The 20,889-nt window shown below is 38.8% G+C and overlaps 2 protein-coding genes across 5 annotated transcripts in view; both read left to right on the top strand.

Annotated features, from left to right (window-relative positions):
• The window catches only part of LOC149842170 (uncharacterized), a 161,861-nt gene extending 156,572 nt beyond the window's left edge, over positions 1-5,289 (top strand). For all 4 annotated transcript variants that reach the window (XM_089998968.1, XM_089998970.1, XM_089998967.1 and 1 more), the window contains one exon: positions 5,024-5,289. In XM_089998968.1, coding sequence (XP_089855094.1) covers positions 5,024-5,047 — 24 coding nt within the window. In that variant the 3' untranslated portion in view covers positions 5,048-5,289. The remainder of the gene's footprint in view (positions 1-5,023) is intronic.
• Positions 5,290-19,976: 14,687 nt separating this feature from the next.
• Positions 19,977-20,537, top strand: LOC149842169 (uncharacterized). The gene has a single exon (XM_090000600.1). It carries the CDS (start codon positions 19,977-19,979, stop codon positions 20,535-20,537), a length of 561 nt encoding a protein of 186 aa, XP_089856726.1.
• The last annotated feature ends 352 nt before the right edge of the window (positions 20,538-20,889 follow it).

Genomic DNA, 20,889 nt, shown 5'->3' with positions numbered 1-20,889 from the left:
TCGTTGGACTAGGTCCAACAGCTAGTCAAACTAGTCGTTGTGGCTAGATTGTTCCCCTTTTCCCTTTAATCTCTCTCTTCTTCCTCTTGTTCTCTATATAAAGGGTGGGTAGGTGCCTTTGTAAGTGAGAGAGTGATGGGTAGTTTTAGGATTATGTGTGTGATTTGAGTGTATTGTAGTGAGGATTCTTTTTAATTTTATTTTTTTTTTGTATTATTTGAATTTCATCGTTAATAAAATTGTTTATTTTAAAGTCTTGTGTTCTATGAGTATTTCTATTGTGAATGTGTGTTTAACTACATTGATTTTTTGTCATTGGGACGTATTTTGGAGTGCATTGGGATTTGTATCATTTCGTGACATGGTATCAGAGCAAGGCATCAGGGTCTTGGAAAAGATTTTTATTAATGAATGAAATGGATTCAAGGATTTCGCATTCCAGTATATATCTTTGGCTTCTTGTTTTTCATATGTACGATACGTTTTAAAGGGAATTATGTTAAAAATAAATAATTTTTATGAGCATTTTCAACACTTTTTTTGTGAATCCAACCATGTGGATCTGCTTGGCATGGTGAATTTGCTAGGAATCAGCTGTTGGAAAAGATTCGTATTAATGAATGAAATGGATTCAAGGATTTCGCATTCCAGTGTATATCTTTGGCTTCTTGTTTTTCATATGTACGCTTTAAAGGGAATTATGTTAAAAATAAATAATTTTTATAAGCATTTTCAACACTTTTTTTGTGAATCCAACCATGTGGATGTGCTTGGCATGGTGAATTTGCTAGGAATCAACTGTTGGATCGTGTATTTTCGATGAAAAAATGTGATTTTTGAATGCTTGAATATTTATGATTATTATGAGTCATTGATTTTAAAGCCTTAAAAAAATCTTGTTTATGCATCAAAATCGGATGATTCAAGAGGGGGTTCGTATAAAACCAAGCATGTAGATCACCTCCATACGGTTTCAAGAGAAAAGAACAAAAAATCCATGAAAATCGTGGTTCACACATTAGTTCTCATATTCTAGTGACTATATATATAGTCACTAGAATATATATAATTCATAACAATTTAGCAAAAAAGAAAAATTACATAAAAAATCGCATTAGTCACTAGAATATATATATATATATAGATATATAATTCATAACAATTTAGCAACAAAAAATTACAAATTTTCAATTCATTCATGAAAAGTTAACAATCATGCTTAAAAATTGCAATTTATAAAAAATTAATAGTTTTAACAGTTAACCTGTGTAGTTGCAATTAACAACTAAGCTAGTTCACAATTCAATGTCAAGAATTGAGTTCACATCAAAATTCAAATGAAAGGATATAACAACTCATAAACTCAAATATTTCTCCAATGTAAACATTAAAATAAAAAAAAAACAATATAACATTAATCCTAATGAAAAACCTAGCAAAATACCCTAAAATACCTAAAAGTTCATTAGAAGAAAGGGCAAACCCTAGCGCTGGCTGGAAAAATAAAATGGTCGAAAAGATTTGGGGTTCCCCCCTCTTCGTGTGAAATATCCAAAACACAAAAAAAAAGGAAAACAAAGCTTTCCACAGCCGTAGGATGTCATCCGAGGTTGGCTCGCCGGTGGAAGGTTGCCGGATATGCGAGGAACCCAGTAGTAGACAAAGGGAAGGTTGTCGGTGGGGAAACAGTTTTGGGGAAGGGGACTTGACACTTCCAGGTAAGGGAGGTCCCTTCCCTTTTTCATGTGTTCAGTCAATAGGGTGGGGACGAAAATGTCCTCGCTCACTTGACCACAAAAAAAAAACAGTTTTTGGGTTGAGTGGGTCCGGGACCGGACCCAACCAGACCTAGGATGCACCTGGTGTGCAGCTGGTACCCAATCCCGTACTCGCCACACAACGTGAAATGTTTTATACTTGATAACTAGAGTTGAGATTTATTTTAGTTTATATAAAAATATGACAAACAAAACTCTTTTCTGGCTTCCCCTCTGTTTGGATGACTTTATAAATAGCTCCATGTCATTTTTTAATAAATCTAATGAGAAACCACCCCTTTTTTCAAAAACAATGAGGGACCTACTTTTTTTTTACAACTAATTTTCTTCCACTCCACCATCATCACCAACATCACAACCACCACCACTTCATCATCACCACAACCATCGCCACCATTACAATCTTCATCATCACCACCACTTACCATCGTCATCACTATCACCTCCATCACCACTACCACCGCCACCACTTACCATCGCCATCACTATGACCTCCATCACCACTACCACCATCACCACCACCACCACCACCACTACTACTCATACTTATCTACTTTTCTTCTTCATTCTAGTTTAAATAGTTGGTGTTTCATACTCAATTAAAAGTAAAGGCATGATTCTTTATAAAATGTGCTTTAATTTATGTATGTAAACAATAAATAAAAACATATCCAAACAGGGCCTTCATAAGTCGCATGCATGATGTGTCATCTCCTCATACTTAAAGAGAAACTAAATGTGAAAATATGGAGTAAGTTGAATTCAAACCAAGTTAACTTACTAGGTTGATCAAGTAGAGAGGCAGCCACGTCAATTTAGATGAGTCTGTAGTGAAGCCATAAGGGTTTTAATCTTGGGTCAAGTCATAACTGTGTTATTGAAGGTATCACCTTGATGCATAAAGCCTGCAACTATTATAAGGCAAGGGTAAGCACCATGACTTAGGGTGGCATGCTGAGGTACAACTACACTGAAGTGTGAGCATCATATGTTTGAGGCACATATGCTGCCTTGACGATACATCTCTTTACAAGGTGCATGCCTAATAAAATTAAGGTTGGTAATTTTCCCCTTTCCCTTCATTTTAAACCCTACAGCTCTCTTCCTTTGACCATCTTTGTTGAGCATCTTCAATGCCCGTTGGCCTTTTTTCAGCAGGCAGTGACCAGTGCTTGAGAGTTCAACACCCTCCACCCCCCCCCCCCCCCCTTCTCTCTCTCTCTCTCTCTCTCTCTCTCTCACACACACACACACACACAAGTTTTCTTTGTTGCTGGCAAATAGTTGGACATCAGTTTATGGTTCATTCGAGAACATGGGGAATCTGTGTGAGTTGGTTTGTAAATGGACTATATGGCTATTATGAATGGTAGGTGAGGCAACAATAAATTTAAATTGTTGAGCCCTTCACATTGGTCAAGAAACTCAACTAGTCAATTGCCTAGCCTGACCAATCAATCTATTTAAAACAACTAACATGAAAGTTGCGCAAAATGTTCTTTTGATTGGTAAATTTCGATTGCTGATGGTGTAAAGAGGCCCTAAAAAAGGTTTTGGTATATTGAGCACAGCTCAAATATAAAACCTGTGTCAGAATTTTTTTAATGCATCAAAAACAATAAATTTTTAGTGTAAGAAGTTCAAGGAAAAATCCTTTTTCAAATGGCATTCATATCCTACATTTTTGTTTCCTATGATAATTGATTCTAAACCATCTCTGGTGTTTTTTCTTTTAGGAGATTAGCATAAACATTTGCAGCATGTATTTGTCAGGATAAGTCAAGGGAACATCAAGCAAGTTTGTGTACTTTCTGCTATTACTTCACGACTTTAAAAAATATTCTATTATCTATTCATCCTCGTTTATTAAAATATCCTGTTTATAAGTACAATTCTCAGCAAAAAATGAATGATGAAAATGCAATGGTTATGGTAAAATTGTAGAAAGACCTACCATGGAAATGATATTTGGATATAAATGGTGGATCCAAATTCATCCTAGTGCATCAGAAAAAGTTAAATCTCAATGGCATACATTACTATGGTATCCCTTTTGAATCTACTATACATCCTGATATATTGTTAAGAAAAAATATATCAAATTTCGGAAAGAATAGGTATACTTTCACTATCTGTTCTTTTCAAATAGTTCCTCTGTAATTATGAAGTTTATAAGTTCATTATTATTAAATTAGTAGTTATTTTTCTGAAGTTGATTATTACTCTATAAGTTGTTTTAGCATTTTATTCATTTTTTTGTAAATATTGTGCTTCACAGACTTGAGGCTCATACCTCATCTTTTAAGTGCTAGTGTGTGAAAATTTTCTCATATCTCTTAAGGAGGAGGAATGAATAAACTCTAAGAGGGAAACGACCCCTGGCTTGTAACCTTTTCCTCTATGGTGAGGTGTGGCACCTTAATGTATGAAAGCCCTAATTATTGATCATACAGAAACAATGATTAAGGTTTTGGAGTGTTACGTGATTGCCACTTATAAAGGGCATCCAAAGAAAATAAAACATTACAATTACAAGAATATAGTTGCCAACAATTCAAAACAAATATAGTAACAGAACTATTATTCTAACACTCCCCTCCAGTTGTACTTCCTATGGAAACATGTACAGTGTATTCTTTATATAGGTCTGTCATGCCTTGGACAAGCCTTTTGTGAATATGTCCACTGTCTGATCTTCTATTCTAATAAATTTGTTGTCAACTTCTTCAAATTCAACCTTTTCTTGCACTGAATGATAAGATGAGATCCTGTAAGCCCTATTGCTTTTTTATGGTTGTAGTTTCTTGGAGGCAATGCACGATGAACTCTTATCACAAAACCTTATTTATTTGAGTTGGTGTTGGGGAAGATTAACAAAATCATTTTGTTAAGGGGAGCTTGGGTTTCTTCCTATGATTTATCCCTGGATCCTTCTATGGAAAATCAAATAACCCTTGAACTGATGTTGGATTCTTTCAATTTTCAAATGGATTTTTTCTTGAAAATGTTTATTAACAGATTTACACTGTAAGTTAGACTAATTAACTAAATAATTTGTTTCATGTGTGAATGTATTTTCAAACATGCATGTTTCATTGTAAGCACCTGTTGAAGCCATGATTCTTCAATTTGATCAAGCTCTTTTTCACAGATGTGGTCTGTAGTCTTCATGTCCAGCTTGCCAATTTATATTTGCTCATAAATGAAATTGCTAACTCACTGACCAAATGATTTGTCTCCTCCAGGATACCTCAGTTGTCAATATGTGAACTTGCCAGTCATGGATTTTGAAAGAGTTTCCTGCTCTGCTCTCTCCATTCAAGGCAGACTGCTATTTTTTTCTTGCATGTCATAAATAAAGCTTGACAGACCTCATGCCATGTATATATAATGAAACCATCCAATGTATACAACAGATAAGTTGTGTACTAGAAATTTGTGGCATTAATCTGTAAGATAATCGTGCTTCTCTTTTACCATTTTTATCAGAAGTGAAACTAGATTTTGATTGTCTAATTTTTCTAGCTCTTGTATAGCTATAATTTTCAGGTTCATTTTATATTTTATTTTTGACAAACTCTAGTCATTTTTTATTCTTATTTGAGTTTCAAAATTATGTTATTCTGGTTGGTTCGTGTGCATATTTTTCACACTTTGCATAGGTAACGAGATCATCTTTTGGCTTTTCTATTCAAGTATAGCAGAATACATTAGAACTCTAATATCAAATGCTTTCTTACCTCCTTATCAAAGCTTTCTTTTTCTGTTACAGTCCTACCTATTCACATAAAATGCTTCTTCCTTGTTATTTCATGTGATGCCGAGGCTTCCTTGAGCATCTGTTAGGATTTGGTGCATGAGCTAATGATTTTTTTAATTGTGGTTTTAGATGAAATTCTGGACGCCTTTTTTATGGTTTTTTGGAATCGAATCCCTATGAACTGTTGGGACCAATTTAGGTGTTTATAGCTGGTATTTTCACGTTTCTATCTCTCAAGAAATTATGACAGGTTTGTGAATTGAAAACTATTAGCAAAGCCTAGGCAGAGTTTGGTTGGGTTTGTTCTCCTAAGTTATAGTTCTTTAACAATAAAGTTACTTTCGATGTGTCTTCACCAAAGTGATTATGCAATAGGTAGAGACATTTAGTTGTTATATCTACAGTTATCATGAGGTTGGCTCATGGATGAAAGAAGTAACAAAAAATGATATTTAGGTGTGAGTTTTATGAAAACAGAAAATGACTGTACCGTACGGCAAATATGATGTGTTTCTCAAAATGACCCACAATTTTCGCTATTCTTTTCTTGTCTAAAATCACAAATATATGGTTTTAAAAAGACATTTTTTTTCCCACATGATTTCTTAAATATATGTGAATTTCTTCTTAAATATACGACTGTTTTTTGCAGAACAATTTTCGCTCTCAGAACTATATCTTTTTCATCTAACGTCGAAAACTTGTGTTTTTACAGTTGTTGGAAAGCTCAGACATAGGCTTGTAATTTTTTGTTTTGAGTTAGAATCGAAAACCCATCTAGGGTTTTCGTTTCTGCATTCCAAAATAGGAATATAAGCATGCTCTGCAGACTGGAACATGTGTGGTTGCGCCTTTTCTGTCTATTCTATGTTATTTTTCAGTCACGTGCTTAAAATCAAGAAAAATAGAAAAACGACAGCGATAGGTTATGAGGTTAACTTTTTAATGCCACCAAGATCACCTTAATCTGATGAGTAGTTGAGGAGAAACGTTATTTGGAAGATATATTGTTTAGTTGTTTCAGTCTGCAGGGTGTGCTTCTATTTTGGTTTTGGAGCTCAAAAACAGAAATCCTAAAAGGATTTTTCGCTCTGACTCAAAACAAGAAAGTTATAAACATATATCTTAGCTTTTCAATGACACACAAGTTTTTGAGTCAGAGCAAAGAGATATAAACTTCAGAACAGAGATTGTTCTGCAAAAAGTATATGTAATTTTTTTTATATTTTTTACGATTTTCTCATAAATATATGCAGAGTTTCTCATATATATGTGATTTTTCTCTTAAACACGTGATTTTCTCTTAAATATATATAAATTTTCTTATATATGTGATTTTTCTCATTTATATGATTTTTTTTTAAATATATGATTTTTTTTCTAAATATATATGATTTTTATGAACAAAAAATTGCATATATAGGAAGAATTTTGCATATATTTACGAGAAAATTGCATATATTTAAGAAGAAATCAATATGTGGGAGAAAAAATACATATATATGAGAAACTTTGTATATATTTAAAAGAAAATCGTAGAAAATATATGCAAAAAATCGCATGTGTAAAAGAAAATTTGTATATATAAGAAGAATTCTACACATATTTAAGAGAAAATTGCAAAAACTATAATCACATGTTTAAGAATAAAATCATATATATTTAATTAAAATTAACAAAACAATGTGCATGTTTAAGAGGAAATCACATATATAGGAGGAACTCTGCATATATTTAAGAGAAAATCGCATATTTAGGAGAAAAATTACATATATAGGAGGTGCTCTACATATATTTAAAAGAAAATCACATAAAATATCTATAAAAATTATACATACATATATATATATATATATATATATATATATATATATTCTGCATAATCGTCTCTGTTTTCAAGTCTGTATCTCTTCGCTTTGACGCCAAAAACCTGTATTTTTATAATTGTTGGAAAGATTAGATATAGGCCTATGACTTTCTTATTTTGAGCCAAAGCCAAGTCAAAAACCCTTTTAGGGTTTTTATTTTTTAGCTCTAAAATCAAAATATAAGCATGCTCTGCAAACTGGAACAACCAAATAGTCTATCAATAGATGACGTTTCTTCTCATAAGATTAAGGTGATCTTAGTAGTGTTGACAAGCTAACGTCATGATCTATCTTTACCTTCTTTTTTTTCATCGCATGTGGCTGAAAAATAGCATAGAAGAGACAAAAAATGTGCAATTGTGTTTGTTCTAGTCAACAGATGCTTCTATTTCAATTTTGGATTGAAGAAATGGGAACCCTAAAAGGGTTTTTGGTTCAGACTCAAAATAGAAAAGTTATAGGCTTATGTTTTAGCTTTTCAACGACTGCAAAATGCAAGTTTTCAATGTTAGAACAAAGAGATACAAGGTTGTTTTGCCAAAAATAGTCACATATTTGAGAAGAAGTTGCATGTTTGTAGGATAAAAAAAGTCTTTTTAAAATCTGATACTTGTGATTTTGGACATGAATATAAAAAATTGTAGGGTATTTTGGAAAGCGCATCATATTTGTCTTACATTACCGTCGTTTTCCGAAAAAATAACCTGTTTTAGTCTCTTTCTTTTACATAGAGGTTTTTGTGGACCAACTTTTTTTAGATAAATGCAGTGCAAAAATTCGGATCTGGTTCTTGCAGAATGTTGAAACTTGTTTCTCATCCAAGTTAGTTTGCATTTTCGTGAGTAAATTTGAAATTGGGATTTTTTATTAAGGTTTAAATACTAATATTCTGCTTGTGACTCTCGCCTGCCATTTAGCTTTTGGAGCACACTAACCATATCAAACTAGGACCACTGGGCATGTTTCGAGCCTTTGCTCATACAAGTGCATAGATGGTGATGCCGAGTAGACGAGAATCTGAGACATCTCCTGTTGTAGTTTCTGTAACCCACTTCGAGTTTGCAAGTTTTTTAAACATTTGTTTTTAGTTCTTCCTTCTTGAAGCATCCCACATGTTTTCTTCTTTGACACAACAATTAATAAAGCAAGGCTGAATAATTTCCTCTTCACTGATGGATTTCATGGAAACTAAAGGACGGGTTAAGTGGTCACCCAATGCTTCAAAAATCTCTTAAAGTGTTTCTCAGTAAAAGCACCGTAAGTGGATAGAGTTCTAGCGCAGTAAAAAGCTTGCTAACATAGCAAAAGGCATGCCACAACTCACAAGAAAGGATTCCCTCCAATTTCATTACTGAAATTGACCAAAGCAAGTGGCTAACCTCAGGGAGGGCTCTATTTATTTGTCTTACTTGTCTAGACCATGAGAAGAAGATCCGATATGTTACTAGATTAAGGGTACAATAATGAAGTTGGTGACCAGAGAAGCAAGTTATCATGGTCAAGGAACCACTGAAATCAGTTGGACTGTATTTTCAATTCCACTGTACCCCTCAAAATCTAAGAGGAAATAGTTAACAATAATCTTGAAACTGGTTTGAATCAATTCATGGCATGCCAACTTGGGATCAATTCCTAATGGATTCATGGTACGCTTTGGCCCTGCTGAATGTGGTGTTGATGCAAAGTTAACCAAAATTTGCCTAATCTACAGCATTAGAATATCAAGGACGATTTGAAAGGCTTTCCAATTGACCTAGGGATTGGATGGAACCACAGTTAAATGGATAATTTGTGAAAAAGACTCTTAATATTCTTCATGAAGTCAAAATGTACAAGCCACGCATAATGGTAGCAGGCATTTGCTTGAGTACATGAAAAATGGACCTCTGAAGACAACCAAAGAGTTGAAACATGCCCTTGTCAAACGAGGGAAGTGTATAAAGAACTATTTAAAAAAAAAAACTCCCCCATAAAAAACTCATCAGTTGAAACTTTCACTCAAGAATAAGACTAGTAAATGAGCTAAACGAGCCAAGCTCGGCCTGTTTGGGCTTGAGTCTTAAGGGTGAAAATATCTTCAGGCTCAGCTCATGAGCTCAGTACATGAGCTCATCTCGAAACGAGTCTAGTTTAAGCTAATTATGAGCTAAGATTTACGAGCAGATCACGAGCTGGCTTTTCTTAAAATATATTTATTTAATTAAGTTTTTTTAAGAAAACATAAAATTTCATTGAGTGGAATGAGGATGATGAGACATCAACCATACAGCAAAATGTTTCAAAGCAATTGACCTAGTTAATCTTGTTGACCAAGAGATGGCATTGTTGATCCAAGCAAGGTCGTCGTTAGGCCACTTGATGAAAGCAAAGGCCCCAATGTCATTCATGGCTTTGAAAAAGATTGCCAACAGTGTAGATGATGTATCTCTAAAGATCCTTGAGTTGTGTTCCTTCCAAAGGTACCACCAAACAGAGGTGATCCACCATCGCCATACCATCCTCCATCGCTTTCCTTGGATACAAGGGGGTCCGAAGATGAGACTTCTGATACAATTATCCCTTAGAGGCATCCTAGATGTGGCCAGGTCATTTGTAGAGGCAACGAAATGCCAAAGAATGTCCAAATAGATGTTCGGATGATTCTTCTGCAATATTACAATGTATTTTTTAAATTTTTATAATATATATATATAAACACCGAGTGTGCTTCATATTCAGCTTGTATAACTAAAAGAGCTGGTTTGTGGCTCAGCTCATCGAGCCAAACGGAACTTTTCATGAGCTGGGTTGAGCTGAACTGCAATCTGCTCATCTCATTTCCCAACCCTACTCAAGAAGTTCATGCTAAAACTGCTTGTCTCGTTTCCCAGCCCTACTTAAGTCTTTTTGGCATTGCAATGAAAAATGGCACAAGGGTACGCAAAGAAAAATAAATGTTTCTCATATAAGGTCTAGGAAGCTGAAGAAGATAGAAACCTAATTTAGGATCAGCCTTTAGGACAAGGTTGGAAATAAGGGTTGGTGAATGATAGGATTCTAATTTAGGAAGCAATTTAGTAATCTTTTTTTTTTCTAAAAATAGTTGGTAAGTTATTAACATTTTGAATAAGAAAGGTAGATTGATGATAGAGTTAGGGAGTGGCTAGGGCTGTCAATGGGTTGGATTTGTACCGGGTACCCGACCCGAACCCAGATTCTCGAGTATGGGCATGAAAGGTTTTGACCCGAATAACATTTGGGTCAACCTGAACCCGACCCGAGCAATATGTGGGTCGGGTTTGCATTATGATTTTTGCCAGATACCCAATCTGACCCTAGTTTTTTTGTCGACCAGTAAAAAATCTGAAATTATCTGGCTTCGGGTTTGGGATTCTATTTTCGTGACCAGCAAAACCCGAACCCTGTCATTAATTATATGGGGTCTGATCGACCTGTTCACAGCCCTAGGAGTGGCCATTAGCTTATTTCTTAATTAGGGATGTCTGAAGTGTTTCCTCTCTGTCTCTCTCTCTCTGGTTCTAGACTTTTGCCCAAAGAATGACTCTCTCTCTCTCTCTCTCTCTTAGACTTTGAAGAAGTTTTGCTGACGCTTCTGCCCTTCCTCTGCTTGTAGTAACTCTCTCTCTCTCTCTCTCTCTCTCTCTCTCTCTGAACCTCGGTGATACCCACAACCCCGTCACCCTCTTCCCTTGTGTGCCCTATCTCCTCCAGCAACGGTGAGCTAGAACCGTCTCCGCGTGCCGTGGCTTGAGCCATAACCAGACCTACAGAGGCACCAGCGCAGTGGCAGCTCAGCCCCCTACCTCAGACTCACAGCCCTCTGCTCCGTCACTCTGATCTATCGATCTTTCTCTGTTTTCTCTTCTCTCTCGAAAATTTTGGAAAAGAGAAAACCCCCTTAGGGTTTCCTCATCTCTCTCCACCTCCATCGTCTTCTTCGATGAGGGTTACCCGACCTTGATCAAGATTGGTGGTTTCTGGTGTCTCCTCATCCTGGGCGATCAATGATTTTCAAAGTCGAGCGTCTCCTCCTAAGCATTGTTTTCCTAACAGAGGATGCGCGGCAGCGACGACAAAGGAACATAGCATTCTACTGGTTAAGGTCTCTCTCTCTCTCTCTCTCTCTCTCTCTCTCTCTCTCTCTCTCTCTCTCTCTCTCGGCCTGGCCTCCGGCTCCAACCACCACCGCCAATCTTACGCGGTGAAGGAAATGGGAGATGCAGATGAGCGCCAGAAGCATCCACAGTTGTCCTAGCTATGCATTGGTTTCTTCACCTTGCCTCTGCCCGGTGGATCTTCTCCTCTCCTTTCGTCATGTCCTATTCTCCATGCCATTTTTGGGGTCTTTGCTGCACCGACTCTTTTCGTGTCAACCGGCAGGCTCTTCTCTTCATCCAGGACACTTTCAACGACTGAGGCTTGGCTTTCTCCCTGCGCTAGCATGGCATTATCGTTGCTCTCTCTTTTTGCCTTTATTTCAAGATGTTCTCTTCCCTATCTGAGGTTCTCGACTCTTGCCTGGCCTCTAGCTCATTTCAGCACTGGGATATCAGGCTCTTCATTCATTCTGTCAAGTGAGAACCTCTCGTGGCTTGCTCCATAGGTGCTACGCTACATGCCCCTTTCTTCTTCCGTCTTCCTTCGATCCTGGATAGCTCTCGCGCTTGGCAAACCATCAAGTCGTCTTGGCAGCATTCTTTCATCGATCGCTTAGCTCGGTTTGTGCTTTCTAATGCTAAGCCTGGCGACTGGTGGTGTTCTGTATGTCTTTCTCTGAATTTTAGGAAGTGCAGGGTCTGCCATCGTTGTGCCTCCTCCTTCCTTTCCAAGCGACATCTTGTCTCCAAGCGAAAGCTAGCACCTATGCTCCACCGCTTTAGCCACTTAGCGCAGCGACCAACGCCAACCATCATCCGGGAGCATAATCATCCCAGATCTTCTAAGCGCAGGGCTTTCTTCTCAGCCTCGGTGCAGGTGGCCAACCTGCATGACCTCTCGTCCTCATTTTTTGGTATCAAGATCAGATCTTGCTAGGTGTTGACCTCTCTGTCGCCCTCTGTGCCCATGTCTTTCGTCGGGAAATCCTTATTCCTTCAGGCCAGCCAATCTAGGACCAGTGCCTTCGGCGCTTCCAGCGGCAATCTTTGCCCCTCTAAGCCGGATCTTCCTCACAGATCTGTGTCAGCCCAATCCATCGGATTGCCTTTGCTTGGATTACCTTACTTCAATCACTGCTGCCATGGGTCGGCGTTTCTTCCCCCATATGTGGTGGCCTTTGCGCGAGGTTTGCTTTCTGCCTCAAGTAATCCACCACCATATCAGAATTATACCTCTAGCGCTTCTTCCCAAGGTGTGTTGGTTGATGACTGTAGCTCGATTGAGTGTTTGCCTCGAATTTTGCCCTTGTGTTGGCCAAGGTGGCCCCTCGTATCTCCCATGTGCTTGCCACCGCCTTCTGCTATGGCGTGCTCTCTCGCAGAAGTTGAATCATCGAGTCATGCTTCAATTCTTCAAGTTTCTACATCGGGCATCCGTGCCTCTTTTAATGACCTTCAGCCCATGCAACGGCGCCCTTCGTTTGGCATTCCTTCCATGCAGGTGGGTTTTCATTATCTTAGAGTCGACTTCTCATTTCTCGTGTTCCCTCGCCACAATCCTCACTAGCGGGCTGCTCGACCGAGGTCTTGGGATATCTCTATAATGGCTCAGGCCCTCAAATTTATCCATTGGTTCCAAACTCCTATTCCAAGACTCACGTCTGTCTTCTACCCTATTTTCAAAATTTCGGCTCATCGTTGAGGACGGGCTATACCACATCGCTTGGCTTTCCAGCTTAATCCTCCTTTGTATGGGACTTTTATTCCTTGAGTAGTGGGGTCTCGAAAGTTCATCTTTTCCCATGCACTAGCCATCTCGAGTGTTCATCTATGGTAATGGCTATCCTTGTTCATAGCGGCTCTTCTGCGATTTGCATCGTCTCTCCCATGCTAACCTGCCACCTCCATATCCTGTAATTTCTTGGCCATCTTACCCATCATCTGGTTCAGCTGTCTACCAGGATCCGAGAGTTGAAACAGACTTCGACTCTCATATCCCACCATCCATTATTGATGCCGCTTCACCACCGCTACTTAGTCCCATTTCCTCGTTAATGGGTATCAGTGTTGGTGAAGCTGCTCGGATTCTTGGCATCGTTATTTCTCAAGAGCAGCTTCAGTTCACCAAACACGCCATGCTCCATTTCATCAGCCTCTGCGCTGACCTAGTGGCTTCATCGATTTCTTTCGAGCAAGATCAGGCATCCCTAATCTCACCTTCTAACATCGCGAGGTCATTTTCCTATACTGCACCAAGTGGTTCCTGCCGAGGGAGCCATCATCATCGGCTTCAACTAACGGTTCCTGCAGCCGATTTCTCTCTGAGACGGTCAGCGTGTTCGCGTACCATGAGGCATTTCCCTGGTTTTCAGTTATGAAGCTCCTTTGTTGGAATATCAGGGGTCTTAACTGCTCCTCTAAGCGCCTCTTCCTGACGAATTGGATCCGTCAAGAAAAGTTGAACATCATCGCCATTTGCGAAACCCAGATGGTTGAGGTGTCGCGCTCTGTTGTATCTAAGATTTGAAGAGGTGTTGACTTCGTTTTTAAGCCAGCTATTCGCTTTATCGGAGGTATCCTGATTCTTGGCAAGTCCTCTATCGACATCTATCAAGTTGACGTCGGCCTTTTCTCCATCTTGATCTCTTTGCCTTTTCATGTCAGGTATACCTCGGCTGCGGCTGTGGTTACCATCGTCTACGGCCCGAACCGTCAACACCTAAGGGTGGCCTTTTGGTCTGACCTGTCTAGGGTTTACCATTCTTTCGGGAACATGCATATTTTTATGAGGGACTTCAACTGCATGTTGTCTACCAACGACTCCAACATGCCGGTGTCCAATCTCGCCTCCATACACGGTTTTCAGACATTCAACCAACTGCACCATTTTTACCCAGTTTCGCTCATGGGAGAGGTCTTCTCTTGGTCCAACCGCAGATCTCATCCATGCTATTGGCTTCTCGACTGCGTGCTAGTATCTACTGATCTTCTGGCTTCTATTCTGAACATCTCTTACTGGCTGCTTCCCCAATCTATCTTTGATTGTAGCCAAGCAGTTACTTGCTAGGAAAACGGTTCATTCATTTCTCAAAATTTCTGTTTTGAGCAATGGTGGCTTAAGGAACCAGATTTCTCTTCGGTCGTTCTTCAATCTTGGTTAAAATCGTGCTCCGCGACTAGGGTTGTGATGCGTTGCATGGTGAAGCTATCTTGCCTATCTCGCGGCATTCGTAAGTGGCTTTCTTTAAATAGGATTAATAAATTCAGGCATCTAGGTGAATGAGAATCAGAGTTGTCAGCTATCCACCAATCGTTGTCTCTTAATGAAGCTACATCGAATTCTAGTATTGAGGGCTTGAAAGCAAGATCCATTGAGTTGTCTCTTCTATTGCATTCTTGGAGGCTTAAAGATGAGATTTGTTGGAAGTAAAGGTCCAGGGTGCTTTGGCTTCAAGCGAGTGATGGGAATACTCGTTTCTTTCACTCTTTTGCCTCGTATCGTCATCAAGGCATGCCATCCCTTCCATCTCCATTGAAGGGGTTTCCTACTCGGCAGAGCATGTTCTTCCTGCCATTACCAGCTACTTCAAGGATCTCTACGTCCATAACCCGTCCGTAGGTGGCTCTATCGACAGTCTATTGGTTCGATCCATGAACTGCACTATTTTTAGATCCCTTCAAGCCTGTTTCGCTGAATCTAAGATTTTTTCTGCTATTCGAGATCTGTCTGGGTGGAAAGCACCCGATTTTGATGGTTTCCCGATTGATTTCTTTTGCATCTTTTGGCACTACGTTAAAGCTGACCTGCTTCAAGTCCTAGCTGAATTCTATCGCAACTATCGGTTGCCGGTTTATTCTCATCTGGCTATTGTCTCTCTTATTCCAAAGGACATAGTGTCTTCAGACATATCCAGATTCCATCCTATCTCCATGTTGGGGGGGATCTACTGTATCATTGCTAAGGTGTTGGCCAATTGGTTACGTAGCGTCGCCCCTCAGATTTTCTTCGATTCTTAGTTCGCATTCATCCCTAGCAGGCGGATTTCGCATTGTTTCATTCTAGCATCCAAAGTTATGCACTCTTTAAAGTGCAGTAGTCAGTCATTCTTCACTCTGAAGCTCGACTTTCATAAGGCTTTTGACTTGTTCATTGGCCCTTTCTCTTCCACATGCTTGATAACTTTGGTTTCGGTAGTCGCTTCACTAGCTGGGTGTGCGAACTTGTCTCTAATGTCCACTCTTAAATTAAGATTAATGAAGTCCAAAACCAACAGTTCAAGCTCGGGCGTGGTATCCGGCAAGGGTGCCCCCTATCTCTTCTTTTTAATGTTGTTGTTGAAGGCCTTATGGTCCTGTTAAGGAGAGAAGCTCTGCATCGGATCATTGATCTTATCGGAATCGAGGAATTCCCCTTTCATATTCTTACTTATGCCAACGACATGATCTTTTTCAGTCGTGCAACCTTTTATCAAATATTGTGTTTCAAGCTTGTCCTTCATTTCTTCCTTTCTCTGTTCGGGTTATCCCTGAATAACAGTAAATGTTGCTTGTCCATGGTTAACGCGTCTCCCTCTCTGCTTGCCATTAGCCAGAAGATTTTTGGTTGCTCTGTTACGGAGCTTCCTATGTCCTACCTGGGCCTTCCTCTTCATCTTTCGCGTATTTTGGTTACCTCTTGGAATGCTACTCTTCAGAAAGTCCAAACCAAAATTTCATCTTGGCTGGCTTCTTACATCTCTATTGCGGGACGTTTAACTCTAATCAAGCACGTTCTTTTATCTATCCCAGAATTCATAATGTTCATGTTCGTGATGTCTATCAGTGTGCACAAAAAGCTCTATCACTTAATGGTGAATTTCCTTTGGTCTGGTCGCTCCTCTCAGCATAAGCGCCATCTGGTGGGTTGGAACTTTCTGCCGCTTGCTCGAGGAAGAGGGGGGGTTGGAGATTATTGACTCCCATATGAGTAGCATCATTCTCGTCGTTAAGCTAAGTTGGCATGATCACCAACCTGAATCTCCTTGCGCGAATTTCCTTCTCGCTAAGTACGGCTCCTTCTAGTCGCTTCAATATGATTCTCGCTCGAACAGACTTCTTGCCTCCCCGTTGCATAGGTCATGGATCAAAGCATGGTCGGCCATCATCTCTAAGGAGGGTAACCTTCAACCCATTACCCAGTTTATCCAAAGAGCTATTGCGTCAGGTGGCGAATTTTGCTCCAAATCATATTACTTGTTTATGTTACCGCCGGGTGTTGATTGCTTTCCTGCTAGCCTAATCTGGGGCCGGAGGCCTACTCTCCGTTCGAAGTTCCTTGCTTGGCTAATCATGCATGATCGGGTCCAGACTGACTGTCTTCTAAAGCGCTTTGGTTTTCATCTTTCGAGTAGGTGTATCTTGTGCAAGTCTGCTGAAGAATCCGTGTTCCATCTTTTCTGGGACTGCTCCACCTTTAGAGACATTTTCAAGCATACCTGGAACGAGCCAGAAGTCATCATGCGTCAGGAGTCTTTCGCTCTGGACCTGTTGTGGGGTCCGCAATCTGTTCGAAAGTGTAAAAGATGGAGTCTCATCTAGAGAACGTGGCTTCTTTCCTTATGGTGGGCGGTCTGGATATCTCGTAACAACGCAATCTTCCGAGAATGCCCAGTTACTTTAGGCAAGTTGGCACACTGCATCTTATCAAATGTGCATTATATTTTACGTTTCTCGATCCCTGACCTTCAGCGCTTTCTGACGCCTCGGTTTCCTCCTGAACCGGGCCCAGTGCTTTTGCTCTGCATCTCTGTTTTTTGTTTTGTTTTTTTGGCTTTCGGGCCTGTTCTTTTGTGCTCTTGGGCTCAAACCCTTTATCTTTAATGTTGATGCTTATTTTCGGCTCTCTGTCTCTCTCTCTCACACTCACACAAAACAGCCTGAAATAGTCTAGCTGGCATTTCCTTGCCAGCGCTGTAGGAAATATTCAGGAAAACTGGTAGGTCTTTACACACGCCAGCATTGTGGGGGCTTGCCTTTGTACACCAATCCATCATTCACATTCATCGAATACTAATTTTGAGCACTATAGTATACCAGAAATGGTATTTTCAAGTTCTTCTTGATGGTTCAATATTAAAATTTCAATTTTCGTTTGCTACAGAAAAAAGAAAATAGCATCTATGACATTAAGGTGCGGATAGAGTGATGCCACATGGAAATTAGATAGAAACGTAGGTTGGGAGGAGCATGTATCTCAAGTGCAGCAATGAGGCCGTGTAATTTTCCTTTTTGGATCTTTGTATAAACGTCATCACAATCGAGTCAAATGAGCCTGAATTAGTATAGAGGATGAGTCTTTGGTGCCGATGTGCATACCGTATCAATGAATTGAAACAAGAAATATCTTATTACAAGTCTTTTTTTCTTAAGTGAATCTAACCTTATAGATATGATTTATATTGTCCTGTGAGGTTGGAATAGATTTTTGAATCACCGGATTTTGATGTGTAGGCAGGTTTTTTTTGTGATTCAAAAATCAAAGGCTGTAAATGCACCAAATATTGCGACCTAAAACAGTTTTTTTCTAAAAATCATGATTCAAGGGTCGATCTCTAACAAATTGACTATGCTGAATACATGCATATAAGGGTCAGTCAAAACAACTTGCACCTATGAGTTTCATGTCATTGATACCTTATGTGCATCGACACCAAAGGCTATATATATATATATATATTAGTAATGATAGGGTGCTCCTTGAGCACCTACACCCACCTAATAGAAGCTTCAAATTTTCAAATTTGGAGTGTTTCTTTTTTTGTTGAAGAGACCCTATAGATATGGTCTACAATCATTATTTAGTGAAAAACAAGTTCTGGATCATGTGATTATGGCATACATGTAGGTTTTTTAATATATTAAAAAATCAGGCTCACAATGTACCAAAATTTCATGACTTAAAAAAGCTTAATTTTGATGTTCAAAAAACATGATCCAAAACATTGTTCCTATCAAACAAACTGTGTTAAGCACATCTCTATAAGGTCTGATTGAAAAGTTGCAACCTACAACTATGATTTCTATTAGGTGGGAGTAGGCACCTAGTATATATATATATATATATATATATATATATATATATATATATATATATATATATATATATATATATATATATATATATATATAGTGTGTGTGTGTGTGAGAGAGAGAGAGAGAACATATTAGGCCATTTTTTCTCGTTCTGCCTCATTAGGCCCCATAGTTTGAAATGTTTTATGATAGATCTGAACCATTAGATGTATTTAGCATGCTCAACTCTTGGATCATGTTTTTTAAATGGAAAAAATATATTTTTATTAGCATGAAAAAATTGATGCCTTCCTAGTCATTGTTTCTGGATCACCGTTAAAACCTGTATACAGGTCAGATTCCGGTGATCCAAAAGCCGGTTCCCACTAAACAAAACCTATAGATCACCGCTATGGTGTTAGATGTGAGAAAAAAATACCAAAACACTATGATTTTTTAATGGGCACATTACTATATATATGATGTTTATGTTTTTTGAATTCTTTTAAAAAACTTATTTTTTAATAAACCAATTCAATTCAAAAACTGATTCCGACAAAATTCCTTTGAACTGTTTGTGGAGCATTTTAGCTCATTCATACAATCTAGATTTTAAGCCTTTCTTTCTTTTTTGGTAAGGAATAACTGCAAGTTATTTCTTAATAATTTACTAATAAATAAGAATAGTTATCGGTTATTTAATTTCAATAAGTTTCCCTTTGAGAACAGCAAGATTTGGAAGTACCAAGTCAAAAACGTAGCGATCTGTAAGCCAGTACTACTGTCGTTATTGTAGGCCAACTGTGGTCAGGGTTTTTGGCGTACACTTTTAGGTGAGGTGGGGGCTTAGGGTTTGGTGTATGCTGTAGGACGCCAATCTGTCAAAAAAAAAAACAGCACTCCCATTTACATGGATTAACTGGCAACATGAAATCAATGTGTCAAAATTGGAAGTCCAGCATTCTCAGGCATTCACGCTCTTCCTATCACAACCTGCCATATTTTAACACCATGCTTCTTCAAGAAAAAATCTTCAAAAAAACTTATTTCAACATGCAACTACGCAAAGTTTTAAATATTTTGCTATCTTTAGAGACCACAGGAAATAAGAGGCAAAAATCCCACTTTCTTTTTTCATCTCTCTCTATAACAAGCAAAGCTGTTTGAAGACATGACACTTCCACCTCTATAAAAGAAGGCATAGCAAGATGCTTCAGCTCACAGATGTCGCTTTCTCTCTCTAGTTCTTAGTTGTCATCGCTCCAGTCGTGTTCCTTAGAAGTCCTCCTAAACCAAGACAGCCTTAGTGGGTTCACATATCATCCTTGCCCTCCACTTTCTATAGTCTAAATAACTGAAAACCCAGGTGAGGATTTCCTTTCTTCTAGGGTCTGTTATTTCCTAAATTGCTATATTCTAAAGCATGGCTGAGGATGACAAAAGCGTCACATCTGAGGTTGTGGGGAGTTCAGATCCTGATTCTGTAGAGCCCAAGGAGTTTTCCTGCCAATTCTGCAGTAAGAAGTTCCCTACTTGCCAAGCATTGGGTGGTCACCAAAATGCTCACAGGAGGGAGAGGTTAGAAGCAAAGAAGTTGCAAAAAAAACCTGAACACTCACTTCCTTGGATGACTCCCTACCCTGGTGCCTTGGGTCCTTCCTTCTACACCAACTCCCACACTAGAAACCATGGTGTCTGTCAATCTGGTTATATTTCTTCTCAGTTATCTCATAGGTTTGGATCCAGTGCTGTCCCTAGGCTTAACATACCTTTCATGGGACCATCAAGTCTTGGAGAAGGCCATGCAAATGGTGGTGCAAATTTCCTTTTCTGGCAGAGGTATTACAGGGAAAAGATGGCAAAGAGTAGGGAGTTTTTTTCAGAGGGTTCATCACGGAAGAGCATCCCAGTTGTGAAAATTGATGTTGGTGTGCCTCATTCTCCAAGCAAAGAGAAAAATCTGGATCTTTCTTTGCATCTTTAGAAGATAAATATCACCAACGCACCAACAGCAAAGATAGTCTTCTGCATCTTTTGTTCTCTTTCATTATTAATAGGCCCATATGTGTTTGGGTCCTTTATGTTAACATGCATGAAAGAAAGATGGCCCTCCAAATTTCTCATGCTTCTCCAAGTAGTTTTACTATATGGACATGGAGCTCTTTCATTTTGCCTTACCTTTTTGGTTATTTCTCGGTCAATGGTTGAAGATGAAGCAAATCATCTCTAATAACCTTAATCTTAAAAGAAAAATAACCTCAAGAAAGAAAAGCAAATCATCCCTAGTATTGCATGATGCGCTTAGAGAATTGAAGGACTGCAACTCTGCTGGTTAT

This window comes from Nuphar pumila, chromosome 3, assembly GCF_984573655.1.
Source record: "Nuphar pumila chromosome 3, dmNupPumi1.hap1.1, whole genome shotgun sequence".
NCBI classification, from domain to species: Eukaryota; Viridiplantae; Streptophyta; class Magnoliopsida; order Nymphaeales; family Nymphaeaceae; genus Nuphar; species Nuphar pumila.
This window is presented reverse-complemented; position numbering and strand designations above follow the sequence as displayed.

Excerpts from the sequence above, each read along its gene's own strand:
- LOC149842169 (XM_090000600.1), top strand. The coding sequence starts at position 19,977 with ATGGCTGAGGATGACAAAAGCGTCACATCTGAGGTTGTGGGGAGTTCA.